Here is a 13331-nt window from a genome sequence, read left to right on the forward strand (position 1 = left end):
ACAATATATAAATAAGCGAAACCAAGGAACAGTATTCACCCAGTTCAGTCGTATGTGTGGTATAAGTCATGTTCTTGTTCGTGATAAGCCAACATCAAGTCGTGACCCAAAAATCCAGTATCGAAACTCCCAATAAGAGTCTACACTCTCAAACACTCATCCGAGTGTGCCGCATCCTGAAAGAGCGCCGAGTGTTGTATTATGTATGTATGACGATAAAAACCGTACGGCATCATTCAATCCGTGGTGGACTGTCGGATTTCTTTCCCGCCGGGCTAAGACTTCCCCTGGAGGTGAAACGTTAGTGAGATTGGGACAGGTGAGGAAAGAAATTGCGCATACGATCTTCGCCTCTCGCCTTCCTTGCGGAAACCTTCAATGATTTTGGCGATCTCCTTGCGGCCCGCGCGCGCATCTACCTTCCAGCCACCCAAGCTCATGCTGACCTTTTCGTTGGAGCTCGCCCTGAGTAGCCGTTTCAGGAGCAGATTCCGCATACTCATACAAACAAACACGCCACAGTCACTGCCATTTTCCTGCACAGGCGAATCCTCCAGGTTGACGAACCGAATTGGGCAATTTAGAAGTGCAGAAAACTTCGATGTAGCCGTCTTCGCCTCCCAGTAATTGCCTGGCGGTAAGGAATCGTAGTGGAAGGCTATTCCATCCACTATCGATATGAGGAGCAGAGACCAGTGCGTGCCACCCTCGGCCTCAGTAACATTCCGACAGTCGTTGATGGGGAGGAAGACATGAGTCGTGCGACTAAAGTTAGGTAAGGCGTCGCGGAGAGAGTGTGGATTGGGCGTCTGCAATATCATGAAGGACATGCTGGGTCGAAGGAGGACAATGTTGGAAGACTTGTACTGCGAAAGGAACTCACGCTCCAAGTATCTGGTACGATCAGTTTGCGACAATCATAGCGCACATCATGCTCGAACTTACTCCTCCCAAAACGAAATGATCTGTAGCGAGTCAGTCGGCAGTTCAGTAGAAAGTGGTTAGTCTGTGACACTGACATTATCTGTGAGCCAGTCATCTTTGAGGGACTGTAGATCGCCTCTCATCACTAAGAGCGAAAAGTCAGGTCAATCCTGAACCAAACGGAGCCCCAATCTTGAAACTTACACCGAATGTCATAGTCTAGAAGCTCCGCTCCAGTCAGAAAACCTCTAACCCATAACTAGCTTCACGGATACTCATCAAGACTCACAGCTCAAATGCGGGTCATCTGGATTTAACTGCTACCTATCAGTATCTGTATAAAAGTATGCTATATCGACCCCAAGCCCCAAAATCGCAGGATCAGTTCTCAGAAGAACATACCGTGTCCCCAAATCGTCTCATTCGCTTATGCAACTTTCCTAATCCACCGTCCCGCATCTTATCTGATGGCCGGGTCGCAGTGGTTGTCTCGTCTATACCCGCAGGCAGCCCAACGTCCAGCACGCTCAGAGCAGATTATCAAGGGAGTATTGAAGCGAAGCCCCTGGAATATGTGATACCGGAGCAAGATGGGAAAGAAGACGACCCTGGCGTCGAAATAGTCCGTTTAGGCCGGTGGTGGTCCGTGAGAGGGTGTACGAGAAAATGGGAAGCGACGGGTACTGGCGCAGGGGCGGTAGAGACGACGCGGAAATGGGAATAGGGGCCAAAATAATAGCGACAGCGTATTGATGAGGTCGTCCGTCAGGGCGAGGGGTTGAGCGAGCGTGAAGAGAGCCCTGGAGAGACGAGCAAGAGGAGGGCCCTTCACGGCAGCCTCAGCCTGTCTGTGACGAGGTGACCAATCCATTCGCCGATCGGCTGCCGTTTCTGGGTGATAATGTGGCACGGTTAGTTATCAAGGGGGCCTGGCTCACGTCACCTGTGGCGCAGCATTAAGGCTGAACTCTCTCAGTACCGAGGTACAGCCTTCAGGTACATATAACTAACTAGATGATATAATAGTAGTGTAAACAAATCATATTGTTATCAAGGGGTATCTAGATGTACATTCCTCAGCCATCCTCGCGGATATGCTAGGATCTTTTTCCGTCCTGTAGAACATTAAAACATGAAATCGCTCGCCAAATGTATCAGACTCGACATGGGAAAGTAATCAGAAAACAACCAGACATTCTGCCAACAGCTGCATCACAGTTTGACAAAGGAAAGACTGACTCCGGGAACGACTCGTATCATATACAGATCGTTCCAGGAAGATTCTGGGTCAGAAGAATAAAATACGTCCATCAGACGTCGTAAATAGATCCACTCAACAGGTCTATAAGACGAGCATAGCCCTTGCTGCTTCAAGACGAGAGCTTAGCAAAGTGCTTGTTCCAGATCCAGCCCACTTGGTGGGTTGAGTCGTCTTGATTCCGAGCTAACCAGAGCTCGCCCTTTTCGGCAATAACATCGAAGATTTCACCCGCAACATACGTCAAGTAAGGATACCCTGCTTCACGCCGGGCGCGGTCGATATTGAACTCGTAAATACTGGCGGCAAGGAACAGTACCGCAGGCTCTTTGGTCGGGTTAGAATCTGAGCCGCCAATGTCTTGTGGACTGTCTGACATTGGCATTGCCGAGGAAAAGAATCCGGAATACCGACCGACAGGCGACGTGGGTTGGTTTTCGTCTGTTGCGTGATCGTTACTGGAAGATTGCATAACGTCCGCTAAAAATGGAGAATCGAGTGTGAGGGTGGGAAGCCGAGGAAAGGATTCAGTTTGCGCCTGTGACGAGGACACAGACGCTGCCGATGCACTGGTGACCTGTTGCAGCACTTGGCTCCTGGGAAGCTCCGACGATTCATGTACAGGCCGCCCAGAGTATGCAGAGTCAGCCCGATGACGGCCGAAGGACACCTGAGATTGACTATCCATGCTCGGGGACTGGAAGGACTGGTTGCTGGCGCTAAAATCATGGGAGACTTTGGGGGATTCATCCATCGTACGAGTACTTGAGCTATGTACCGTAGAGGGACGACGAGGAGAGCTGACACCAGGGGCAGTGGAGGGAGTGTTGAAGTTGACCAGGTTGACCGTATCAGCAAGTAGAGAGCCATTGCATATTCCGAGGGAGAGCACCTGCGACTCTGAAAAATTGAAGCGTGTGGTCCAATCGTCAACGATCTTCTGCACGTTCTCAGGGAAGGAGTCGATCAGGGGCCCAATCTTCTTCTGCAAAACGATGTACCACGTGGTCTGAATCTGGACGAAGTTCTTCAGACATGCCTCCATCAGCTTGGCTGTCAAAGAGTAGAGTTTTGGAAGTTCATCCTTCAGGGTTTCGTTGAGGGCGACGAATTGATCTGCTTGCTCGGTCGTCTTCTTGTCGGGTTTGTCTCCGCGGGCTTTAATAGTCTTGAAGCGAGCATAGTCCATGAGGCGTTTGTCGCGTTTCTTCATTACTCTCTGAGGTCCGTCGTGAAGTTTGAGCAATGTTACCATTGGGTCAATCACGCTCTTCCTGACAACATCAAGCTGCAGCGTAGCAACACATTAGCAAAACTAGCTAATACCCGGTTTTAGTTCCTTGAGTACTCACATGCTCGGGCAAAGTCGCCGCCATAATGTCTTGAATCGAAATCTTGAAAACGCGCCACTTTCCTTCAAGTTCAGGGTAGCTGGTCTGAAAAACGTCGATAAACCCTTCAATGGCGGTAACGAATTCAAGAAAACGATCCATTGAACCTTGCGTCTCACGAGTATACATCTCGGCGTCGCGCATGACCACTTGTAGTTGGAAGAAATTGTCGCCAAATCTCTGAGCTAGCGCGTCGTATTCTTTATCGGCAACCATATCCGATAGGCCGACTTGCTGTCTCAGCTTCTCGGTGCGACGACCAAAAGCTTTGGACAATCCCGTCCTCACATCCGACTCTTTTCTCTTTCGCCCTACGACTTGGCCAACCACGTCTGCCCTTCGCTTCATTTCGTTGATGCGAACAGAGATATTGGTGACTTCTCCGAGGGCTTTGGCAAGTGATGCATGGTCCGGGTGATCCGAGGGCGTCGAATCGAGCAATTCTGAGATTAGAAGCGGGTACTTCAGAATGCGTTGCACTGGTTTGACTAGCAGGGAGTCTAAATCCCACGCACTCGTCAGATCCGAAGCCCATTCCCTACACTCATTCAGCCAGATCGTCACGTTCGTACTCCTCTGCAGCGCTTGAAGCTTCTTGTTGGCGGCATCATGGTTTTTCAGGTACTCGGCATAGACCTTCTCCATATAAGAAACATGAGACAAGAAAGCCTGGCCAATTGATGTCAATCCATCCTTTTCCAATTCAGACGGGCCTGCCCCATCTACTGATTCAGATTCATTTTTGGAAACGTGATGGTTTCGCCCGTTGCGCTTGCTACTCCACCGTTGTGATTTAGGCATGACGTACACACTTTTGGCTGCTTCCTTCAATGCATCCTGGAAAGACATGGAGAACTGCACAATTTGGTCGGAATTGGCAAAGAGTATCTTAATATCCTCTGCGGAAAGATCCAAGCAGGAACTCGATGTTCCCTTGTATATATCGTCCACAACCTTCATGTCTCTGCCGAATGTATACTCGGTATCAACCAGTTCCTTGATCACATGGCGCCGTTTCTTGAGGCGCCGTTGATCAGGTGACGGTGATGAAGTATCAGCACGTGTCTGCTCGAGGCTCGAAGGCACAAGCGAGGTCACAGATGAGCCCCTCGCCTGCGGGGACGGCGAAGGCTCATTGTGTCTCAGAGAGTCCTCACTACTGCCGGTACTGTGGACAGGGCCCAGGGGCGCAAATGTGGCCGTTGTCGCAGTTTGAAGGGGCTGTTGTTGAGGCTGGAAACTGACAGAACTCTCTGCTGATACCCGAGTCACACTAATTGTCGCCTGTATATCCGGAGAAGGGTCCGTAAGGGTTTGGCGTGGAATTGGTGGGAGACTAGGTTCCCGCAGCTCTAACTCCTGAGACGATGGGATATTGATGGTAAGACCAAGCCCCGTATTAGTATCTTCGGAGTATGGCGCTTGAGAATTAGAAGTTACAAGTCTTGGTGTTGGCACACCATCGTGCTGGGGAGTTGGTTCAAGCTGTTTATCCTGCGGTGCAGGCGCATCGTCAGCAGCAATCTGCATCCAATCCATTATCGACGGGGATGCGTGTTCCCAGTCATCTCGAAGTACCAGGCTCGCAGTATGGGAATGTCGATCGGACAAGGAGATTCCATCTATCCGGGATACCAAAACAGGATCGTCGGTCAAGCTGTCAGTCCTACCGTCCGCCCTCAGATCATTGATGGGAAAGCGTGGCTCGGGAGACCCGCGCACATCCAGTGGGAGGCTGTGATCTCGACCACGAGCAAGCTCCTCGAGATATAGCTGGGTGATCTTCTTCGAATCCCAACCTCCAAGCTTCGCCAAACTTGGTGTCTTCGAGTGACCGTGAGGCTTACGGGGAATTGCCTCTGGTTGTCTCGGCCCGGGCGGCAAATCGGTGGCTTGCGTGATTGAGCCAGAAACCTGCTTCCCTATGTCGGATGGAGTCATGGACGAAGCAGAGCACGACTGGGTTGTTAATTCACTATCCTCCGTCGAATGGTGTATCTGCGAAAGATCGTCACCACTTCCTTCGCATTGGCCATCGGTGGACTGCTGGTTACGCAGGGACGATGACCAGGAGGCCATACTCCATCTGTTTGATAAATCTCCAGCAGTCGGGTTGCGCTGCGTATACAGGTCCGACGTTTCTCGAGGTTTTGCATCGTGCATCACTTCGTCAAATTCTATTTTGTCTCTCAAGACAATTGGAATTGTTTCTTTATCATCATTATCGGAGAAGTCGTATTCTTCTTGTTCATCGCACGAAGAGCTGCTCGGACTCGACTCACGGATGCGCATAATCTCGCTCAACAAAGTTCTATGAGAACTATGCACATCTTGTTGTGATATCTCAGCTTGCGGTTCAGGGTCAAACGCAGTGACTGGAGAATCCTCAGAACAAGAGGTTGGAGACGATGTAGAAGGTAGGATGGGCGGTTTCGACTTTTCTTCATCATGGTCTAGGAGAGGATGCCCAAGAGTTGGGGAGTCCATCATTATTGGTCGAGAGTCATCGGTTGGGACGTTAGTATCGACATGAAGTCGTGGGAAAGATTGCACACTCCCGTCTTCATGTATATCATCCTCACATACTTCTGTTGACTCTTCTATAACGGTTGCTGTGTCATCTTGCTGGGCAACAGACTCCACTTCCACTGGCTTCAACTCGCTCGTTTCGGGTTCGGGCTCAAGTATAGGATTGTCTTCGAGCTTGACACCTTTTTCCAGAACTTGAGTTCGACGACGAAGCTCTGCTGCCTCTTCCTCTCTTCTCTCGTTCTCTTTGACCGTACGGTTGAACGCTTGTTGTATTTTTTGTCTTCGAGTTGCAAAATCGACGTGTCCCAATTCTGGCAGCCGTCGCTCTCGTGGCCGAGAATTGCGTAACTCTCTTTCGCGATGGATCTGCTTCTGGAGGTTCGACACTGTTTCCCCGACCTTCGACCGCGATGCGGGAGATGCTGTGTGCGATATAGTTTGACGGGGTCGAGAACTGCGTAAGGGGGGTGACTTCTTCGGAGGGGGTGCTGCTATGTAAGCTTCTAATAAGGGGCTCTTCTCGGGAAGTTTCGTGCGAGATCGACCGTGGCCCATATCTCGCCTTCCGCGAGCTGGAGTGGGAGATGTGTTGGTCGCAAACGCCGACTGGCCATGTGTTGCAAAGTCGCGCGGAGATCGTGAAGAGGGTTTAGGAAGGCGACTCAGCCCTTTTGGCGGAAGGTGTGTTTGTGTGTTAAACCGGCCACTCACGGGTGACTCGGATTTGGGAGAGGGCGATGAGCCCTCAGAAGCGGTAGGTGAGTGGAGGCGGCGAGAGGAGATAGGAATGCGTGATTTGGAATGCAGACTATCCAAATACGCTCGTGAACCCGGCTGCAAGGGGGCGGAGACCGCCATGTGAAAATCCGGCGTTTGCGTACTCGCACCCAGAGGCACGTTCCCTGGGATATCACTCCTTGTTCGTCGATGGTTACTCGAGTTCTCTCCCGTGCTCACTGCTTCGAGAAAGGGTGTGCGACCGAGATACCACGCTGTGGGAGTCAACGGGGTAAGGTTGGATGAGGGGTCGAAATGGTCTAGAAGCGCAGGGTTCGGACTAGGTAAGCTTCCTTCAGAGCCTCGGCGTCGCAGATGAGACGGTATCCCATATCCCTGGAGGCCAGTATCAACTGTGAGTAATTCTCCGAATAAGGGGCGCCGCGGAAGCAGGTTCGACGGCTGTATATCGTCCGGTCCGTTGTTGTTGAAGTCGGTTGGGTTCGATGTGGGCGGAATGATGAGCGGATGGGGATTCTGCGCTGCTGAGCTGTCAGTGTCTCGCCTGCGAGACGTTGCTCTCGGTCGTGGTGTATGGTCTAAAGGCGCAGGGCTAGAAGCCCTTGAATGGTCTCGAGAGGCGGACGTGGACGCAGATGGAAAGGGCAGAACGTGATCGACGTTGTTGTTGAATTTGTTTACCAAGTCTTTGAAGGACGTCTGTCTTGATCGCACCGTCGACGGCCGTACAGAGGGTGGTCCGGTGGAATATTCAGATCGGCCCCGGCTCGACGTATCCGACACTGAACGGTACTGTCCACGGTCCACACTCGACAACCCCGCCACACGTTGTGATGTATATGCAGAGCGAGGCTCGGCAGCTGTATTGACGACCCCGGTATCGTGCTCCGATAGCAAGGTAGATGGATGAGGGCGGTAGTACTCGTCAGGGTCGGGGGAGGATCGGGGGTGGTGAGGTTCAAGATAGGCGTTCGGAACAACGGTCGCGGGTAACGTGAAGGGATGTGGGCCTGAGACACCTGGCTGGGTAGTATAGGTGGTACCTGACCGGGAGGCGATCGGAGGGGAGGACGGCAGAGTTAGCGGCGAGTCGTGGGCGCCATTGGAAAGAGCGTCGTAGAAGCGATCGATGGTGCTGGAGGAGGATAGGCGCCGAGCTTGGGAAGGGTCGCCGTCAACAAAGCCAGAAACGTGGTCGACATCGCTGCCGGACATTTTCCATACATGAGCGAGGCCACTTTTTTTTTCAGTTAATTTTCTGGTAATTTTTAGTAGTTTTGTAAGAGGGCGATCCTTCAAACAGAAATGGTTGGTGGAGAAGGATTCTGATCAAGGATGCTAGTCTCGCGATGCGTTGTTCACGGCTGGTGGCCACAGGCAGTGTTGCAGATGGGCCAGCCAGAACTACAAGGCAATCGTCACCGGCTAGTACTACCCCAATCCGGCGTCATATTTGAAATGAAGGACAAGATCACCAAGCTCCGGCGGGTGATCTGAGGGCTGTGTGTCCCGAGCGGACGCAACGAGCGGTTGACGTGCAGCAATTAGGGAGAGAAGGAGGCTGTGGGAGGGGAAAAGGATCAGAACAAGGCGAAGAGAGTGGAAAGGATGATATTGATAAAGCGACGGAGGCAAAAGACGGGATAGGACGTTTGCACGGGAGCAGCAGCAGGAGTGAGCAGGCGCAGAGCAGAGCAGGGGGGGGTGGTTGTCAACTGTTTGAGGGGAAGTTGTCCGTTGTCTGCTGTCTGTCTGCTGTCACAGGCGGGCCGAGAGGGGTTTGTTGGAGGTTCAAGTGGTTGGCTCGGAAGTCAGCCTATCATCAATAGTAGCAGCAAGAGCCGTAATGACCGTCAGAATCAGAAGGGAATTCGAGAAGGGAGAAGAGTGAGAGGAAGAGACAAGAGAGCAGAGAGGCAGAGAGCGAGGAATCATGGGCAGTCCAAATGGAAATGCGGACTGCATCGTCACTGGCGATCGAGACAGGCGCAGGACTGCCGGTGGGCCACTAGAGTAGCCCTGTTTGACTAGCTACTTCGAGAGATTCTGGACAGAGATTCTACATCCAATACACCAGCCAAGCTGGCTGCTCTGGTTTCAGTGTCAAACAGCGATCGTCTTGACATCGCCCTTGTATTCAATCATCACTACCTCTACTCGAAAGCCATCATTCCAACCTGAACAATGATAAGAATGGTGGTTGTTCAAACATCGGGCTACTCGAGTGGCTATATTTGTCAAGGTTCTGGACCACGAGAGGAACCAAGGATAGCAATGCCCGCATCACCTTCTTTGTCTCGACCTTGATTCACCTTCAATCGAGTCACCCAGTCCACCTCGATCAACTCCGGTCTCAATACAGTACATCAAACCGATGATACGCAGATCAGAAGAAGAAAAGAAATGTTCTGGAAGACAGCCTTGAATTTTGATCCATCATCCAACCCAGCCGTTCCCACTTTTCACGAACCGATCTGTCACAGGCGAGATCTGTGGGTTTAATGAATCTGATGCGAGTCTTCTCGGCATTACCTGCCTTAAGGCGAGCCTGGGAAAAGACATACTCCGTCCATAATTGCCGACACATCTTTGAGAAAATTCCCAATGTCATTCAAATGTGACTCCTCTCGCGGGTCGCATGTGACGTACCTCTTTAATCTAGAGCATGGATTCAACATCCACAGCATGTTCAGCAGGATGGATCCAGTTTAATCTAACGATCCATTTGCATCAATATCATGGATCCATCCTAATCCATCCATTGGCCTGTGAGGCCTCTGAGTTCCCTCTTGCGGTTAGTTTTCCCGCTATAAGACTTAGGTACGCGGGCTGTGCGAAATACTATCATCAACCTCAGTGTAGTATACAGGATCGCCTCATATCACAACCCTTCTCATTCGGTTTGCTTTTTCCTCTCTTCAGGGACCCTCCACCATTCCACCTCCAGCAGGCTCCGACAGCCTGTAAACGCTTTGAAGTCTCAAGTCCCAACATGTGGGAGAACTTCTTCGTGCTTATCCGGCCATAGATCGCCAAATTTCTTACAACAGTGTAGCGCTTTATTTTCCCATTCTCTACCTACTCTACACTAGGTTTCCAAGCTTCAAGACCTATCATTGTGGGATGATTAGTTGCCCTTAAGCTCTTTGCGCGTACTAACTAGCATGTCTACACTTCCCTTATCCGCAACCCAGGGAAGGCACTTCGCACCATGGCGGCACAACACACAGACCAGGACAAATCCATCCCAGTGAACAAAGCTCCAGAAAGGCTCTCTGCCCACCATCAACTAACTGCTCCTTGCATTCGGTTGCTCAAGGACCTAGCATAGACATTGCCATTTGTTCATTCGCCGAGGGTTCATACAGGTCCAGATATCTTGCCATCCCGCACTACTTCCCAAGGTTTTGAGTCGGACCTTTATCAACGCGCATCACCCTGTTCCAAGGTGATCGCTATCTTTAGTCACGAACTTATATTTATGCCACCTGAGCACTCTTTGTTTCGACTACTCAAGTACAATAGAGACAACTGTGCTTCCTTTCTAAGAGTTCTTTGTTTTGGGATCCTTCAAATAACCAAGATCCCCGAATTGAACTCAAATCATGTCCCCCGCCAACATCGTCTCTTCCTACTTCAGAGAATATCCTCTCTATCCCTCTCCATGCCGTCTTTTAAGCATTAGCATCAACAGCGGAAGCAACGCGCTTTCCACCCTCCTCCATTGTTTTGGGATAGCCTACCGAGGCTGTGGTTAACAAAGAGCTCACTCAAGGAGTTTGATCGAAGATATAGACCATTTTCATCACGCGCCTCAGAGGCTTCCGCTCTTTTCTTTCCACAAAGCTTTGCGCCTGACTTTTTACGCACCTGCTCGAATGCTTGTGTCCAGGAGATCAGAAGGCTTTCCCGCTATGGTGGGCCAGATTTATCTGATATTAGCGGCGTGCGTTATCAGCATCTACATGAACTAGACATGAATACTAATTACTTCTAACTAGTATCCTATACCACCCGATCTTAGCGAAGACTCCATCGAACCCCTATCCAATACAGCACCTCCTTCGGCAGTCATCAAGACCATGTCAAACATGACGACTGTCTATGACCGGAAATTTGAGCAACACCTCACAGAGCATGGTATATATATGCCATTTCACGAATACCCCGATGGCACTTGGGTATCTGAATCAGAGAATTTTGAGATACTTGAGAGTGCTTTACAGAATCCTCGGCCTGAACTTGCCTAACCAGAAGATGCTCTGAAGGCCAAACATAGAGAATTTGTTATACTTGCTTACAAGACTGTTGACAAACAGCTGGATATCAAGGACATCCTACCTCTACTTGACGGTCAACCAGACCCTGATTTTCATACTGGCGCTGAAGACGTCTTCGATAATCTTGATCCTTTGACTGATGGCACCCTTGCTTCTGCGACACCCGATTCCTACGATGGCACACGCCTGAGTCAACTTAACCAGGCTGTTCGGGGTAAACTAAACCATCAAGTTATTCCGACCACTGATAGTGCCCGCCCGATCGTACCGAATTTCTTTTTTGAGTTTGCAAAACCAACTGATGGATCAGGCTCTGTGCTTATCCGACAAGTATGTTATGATGGCGCTCTAGGGGCCCGGGCTATTCATTCCCTGCGGCAGTTCATCAAAGGGAATAACAACAACAATGATACAACTGCATCCATGCCGGCATTGTACGACAATAACGCCTATACTATGACAAGTACCTACCAGACTGGGCTTCTCTCACTCTATACAATGCACCCTACAAGGTCTCGGTCTAATAACAACAGTGTCCATACAGACTATGACACTGTCTACGTGACAACAATACTGGGGCAATGGGCGCTATTAAGTAGCCCGCAAAGCTTCAAGGAGGGAATAACTGCTTATCGGAATGCAAGAGATCTGGCTAAATCATACCGTGATAAGTTTGTTGCAGCAGTGAATGAGAAGTACATGTCTGATCACAAGCAAAACTTTGCAACAGATGATATTGAGTAATGTGTTGTTCCTGCTGTTGTTCCTGTTGATTTATTTAATCTGCCATTTCTTGTTTCTAGATTCTATGCTAAAAAGTGCTCAGGGAAATCAAAGAGCAATATGAACACAATTGATAAATTCACAGGTCCTTATATTCCATCTGTAAATCATCAACCAGGCCCGCCTGGACCAGTCCACTTGGCCGTGGTAGTGGAGACCCCTCCAATCTCGACGGATCTGGGATTCTGGTTTCCCTCGTCAATTAATTTCAAAATTCATTTCTTCAACCGATCTTTCCCAGCTTCGGTTTGACAGAGATTTCTGCTATGCAGAAAGTTTCTTCCACTCCACCCGCTCATCATCGTATCAGGCGCCAGCTAATTACGCTTGCCCGGCGTTTTGAATCGGCAATTGCATACTGTGAGTCTGTGACTCAGGTAAACAAATATAAGGTTAACTTGTTAAGGTCCAACGACGCGTGCGCGGCCCGCGGGACTAAAGTTTCTTTCGCACTTGTGTCTGTGATGGATCATAAACTGATGGTTCGATCGCTTCTCGCACCTTTTGATCTAGGACGGTCAGAACAGAGTTTTCCTGCCTCACTATCTAGTGCCTCACTTCGTGTCGTGGGCACGACGGTTTGTTGATGTGACCTGTAAACTTGGCGCGCTGGGTTGGTTATCCATCCCATTCTATGGCCGGGGAGGAGTCCCGCGATCACCAATTCGAGCACGAAACAGCGCTCTTTCGAGTTCGCTATGAAATAAGACTACTGAAGACTCATGTTTGACCGTTGTTAGTCTTGCGCTGATTATTGAATACAGAAATGATAAGCCGCAGAATAAAGTGCTTATAGGCTTGGGCTGTACAACCTTCCTTCAACTGCCTCCGCAGGGCCTTGCTGTAAGCATGACATGTGCGCCGTCGGCAATCATACCTTCAATTGATTTCCAGAAATCAAGCAGTAACCTCCGAAACTCTTGTTCAAGGTAGGGGATACACGGCCCTGGATGTCAAAGACTTAGTCAGCCGAGTACAGCAGGCGAAGAATTATGCCCATGGACAGGTTCGGTCCGGTTACTATTCCCATCGGCCGTGATTCTAAGCGACGACAGCCAGGCATGTACGCATATCACCATACTATGGTCGCTCTCATCTCTATACCACTCGAATTAAGCTCCGAGTCTCGCACAAGATCTCCCTATGATATAGACTTGAAGGGCTGAATTACTCCTTAATTGTTGGCTTCAGCAGTACAAACTAACTCGAACTTAATGATTGACCACAGGGCTATCCAGAATCCCACTATTCATTTGAGGAGCACGACCATACTTGAATGCTTAGTCCGCCACATGTGCGCCTTGCTCCATAACAGGGATATTGTAAATCAGGCCGAGAGATCTGAGTAGCCTCGCATGAGGAATTTTCCGAGTCCTGCAAGCATGCTGTAATCAGACCCAGTCCGGTTGTGATATCGACTTGAAT

General features: G+C 50.1%; 3 protein-coding genes across 3 annotated transcripts; 1 reads left to right on the forward strand and 2 right to left on the reverse strand.

Moving 5' to 3' along the window:
* Window positions 1–232: 232 nt before the first annotated feature.
* On the reverse strand, window positions 233–1067 carry BJY04DRAFT_224810 (Ulp1 protease family protein; the record flags this gene model as incomplete). The annotated part of the gene is made up of 4 exons (XM_073718068.1): window positions 233–287; window positions 343–894; window positions 946–965; window positions 1020–1067. The coding sequence occupies 4 exons, from the start codon at window positions 1065–1067 to the stop codon at window positions 233–235; spliced, it is 675 nt and encodes a 224-aa protein (XP_073564460.1).
* Window positions 1068–2294: 1227 nt separating this feature from the next.
* BJY04DRAFT_224811 (putative Rho guanyl nucleotide exchange factor) lies at window positions 2295–8058 on the reverse strand (the record flags this gene model as incomplete). Its single annotated transcript, XM_073718069.1, has 2 exons — window positions 2295–3470; window positions 3535–8058. 2 exons carry the CDS (start codon window positions 8056–8058, stop codon window positions 2295–2297), a joined length of 5700 nt encoding a protein of 1899 aa, XP_073564461.1.
* A 2390-nt stretch (window positions 8059–10448) lies between these two features.
* BJY04DRAFT_211912 (uncharacterized protein) lies at window positions 10449–11867 on the forward strand (the record flags this gene model as incomplete). The annotated part of the gene is made up of 4 exons (XM_073714468.1): window positions 10449–10466; window positions 10529–10789; window positions 10845–11058; window positions 11098–11867. The coding sequence occupies 4 exons, from the start codon at window positions 10449–10451 to the stop codon at window positions 11865–11867; spliced, it is 1263 nt and encodes a 420-aa protein (XP_073564462.1).
* Window positions 11868–13331: the final 1464 nt, after the last annotated feature.

The sequence above is a fragment of the Aspergillus karnatakaensis genome (genome assembly GCF_047715665.1).
Source record: "Aspergillus karnatakaensis strain CBS 102800 unplaced genomic scaffold BJY04scaffold_101, whole genome shotgun sequence".
NCBI classification, from domain to species: domain Eukaryota; kingdom Fungi; phylum Ascomycota; class Eurotiomycetes; order Eurotiales; family Aspergillaceae; genus Aspergillus; species Aspergillus karnatakaensis.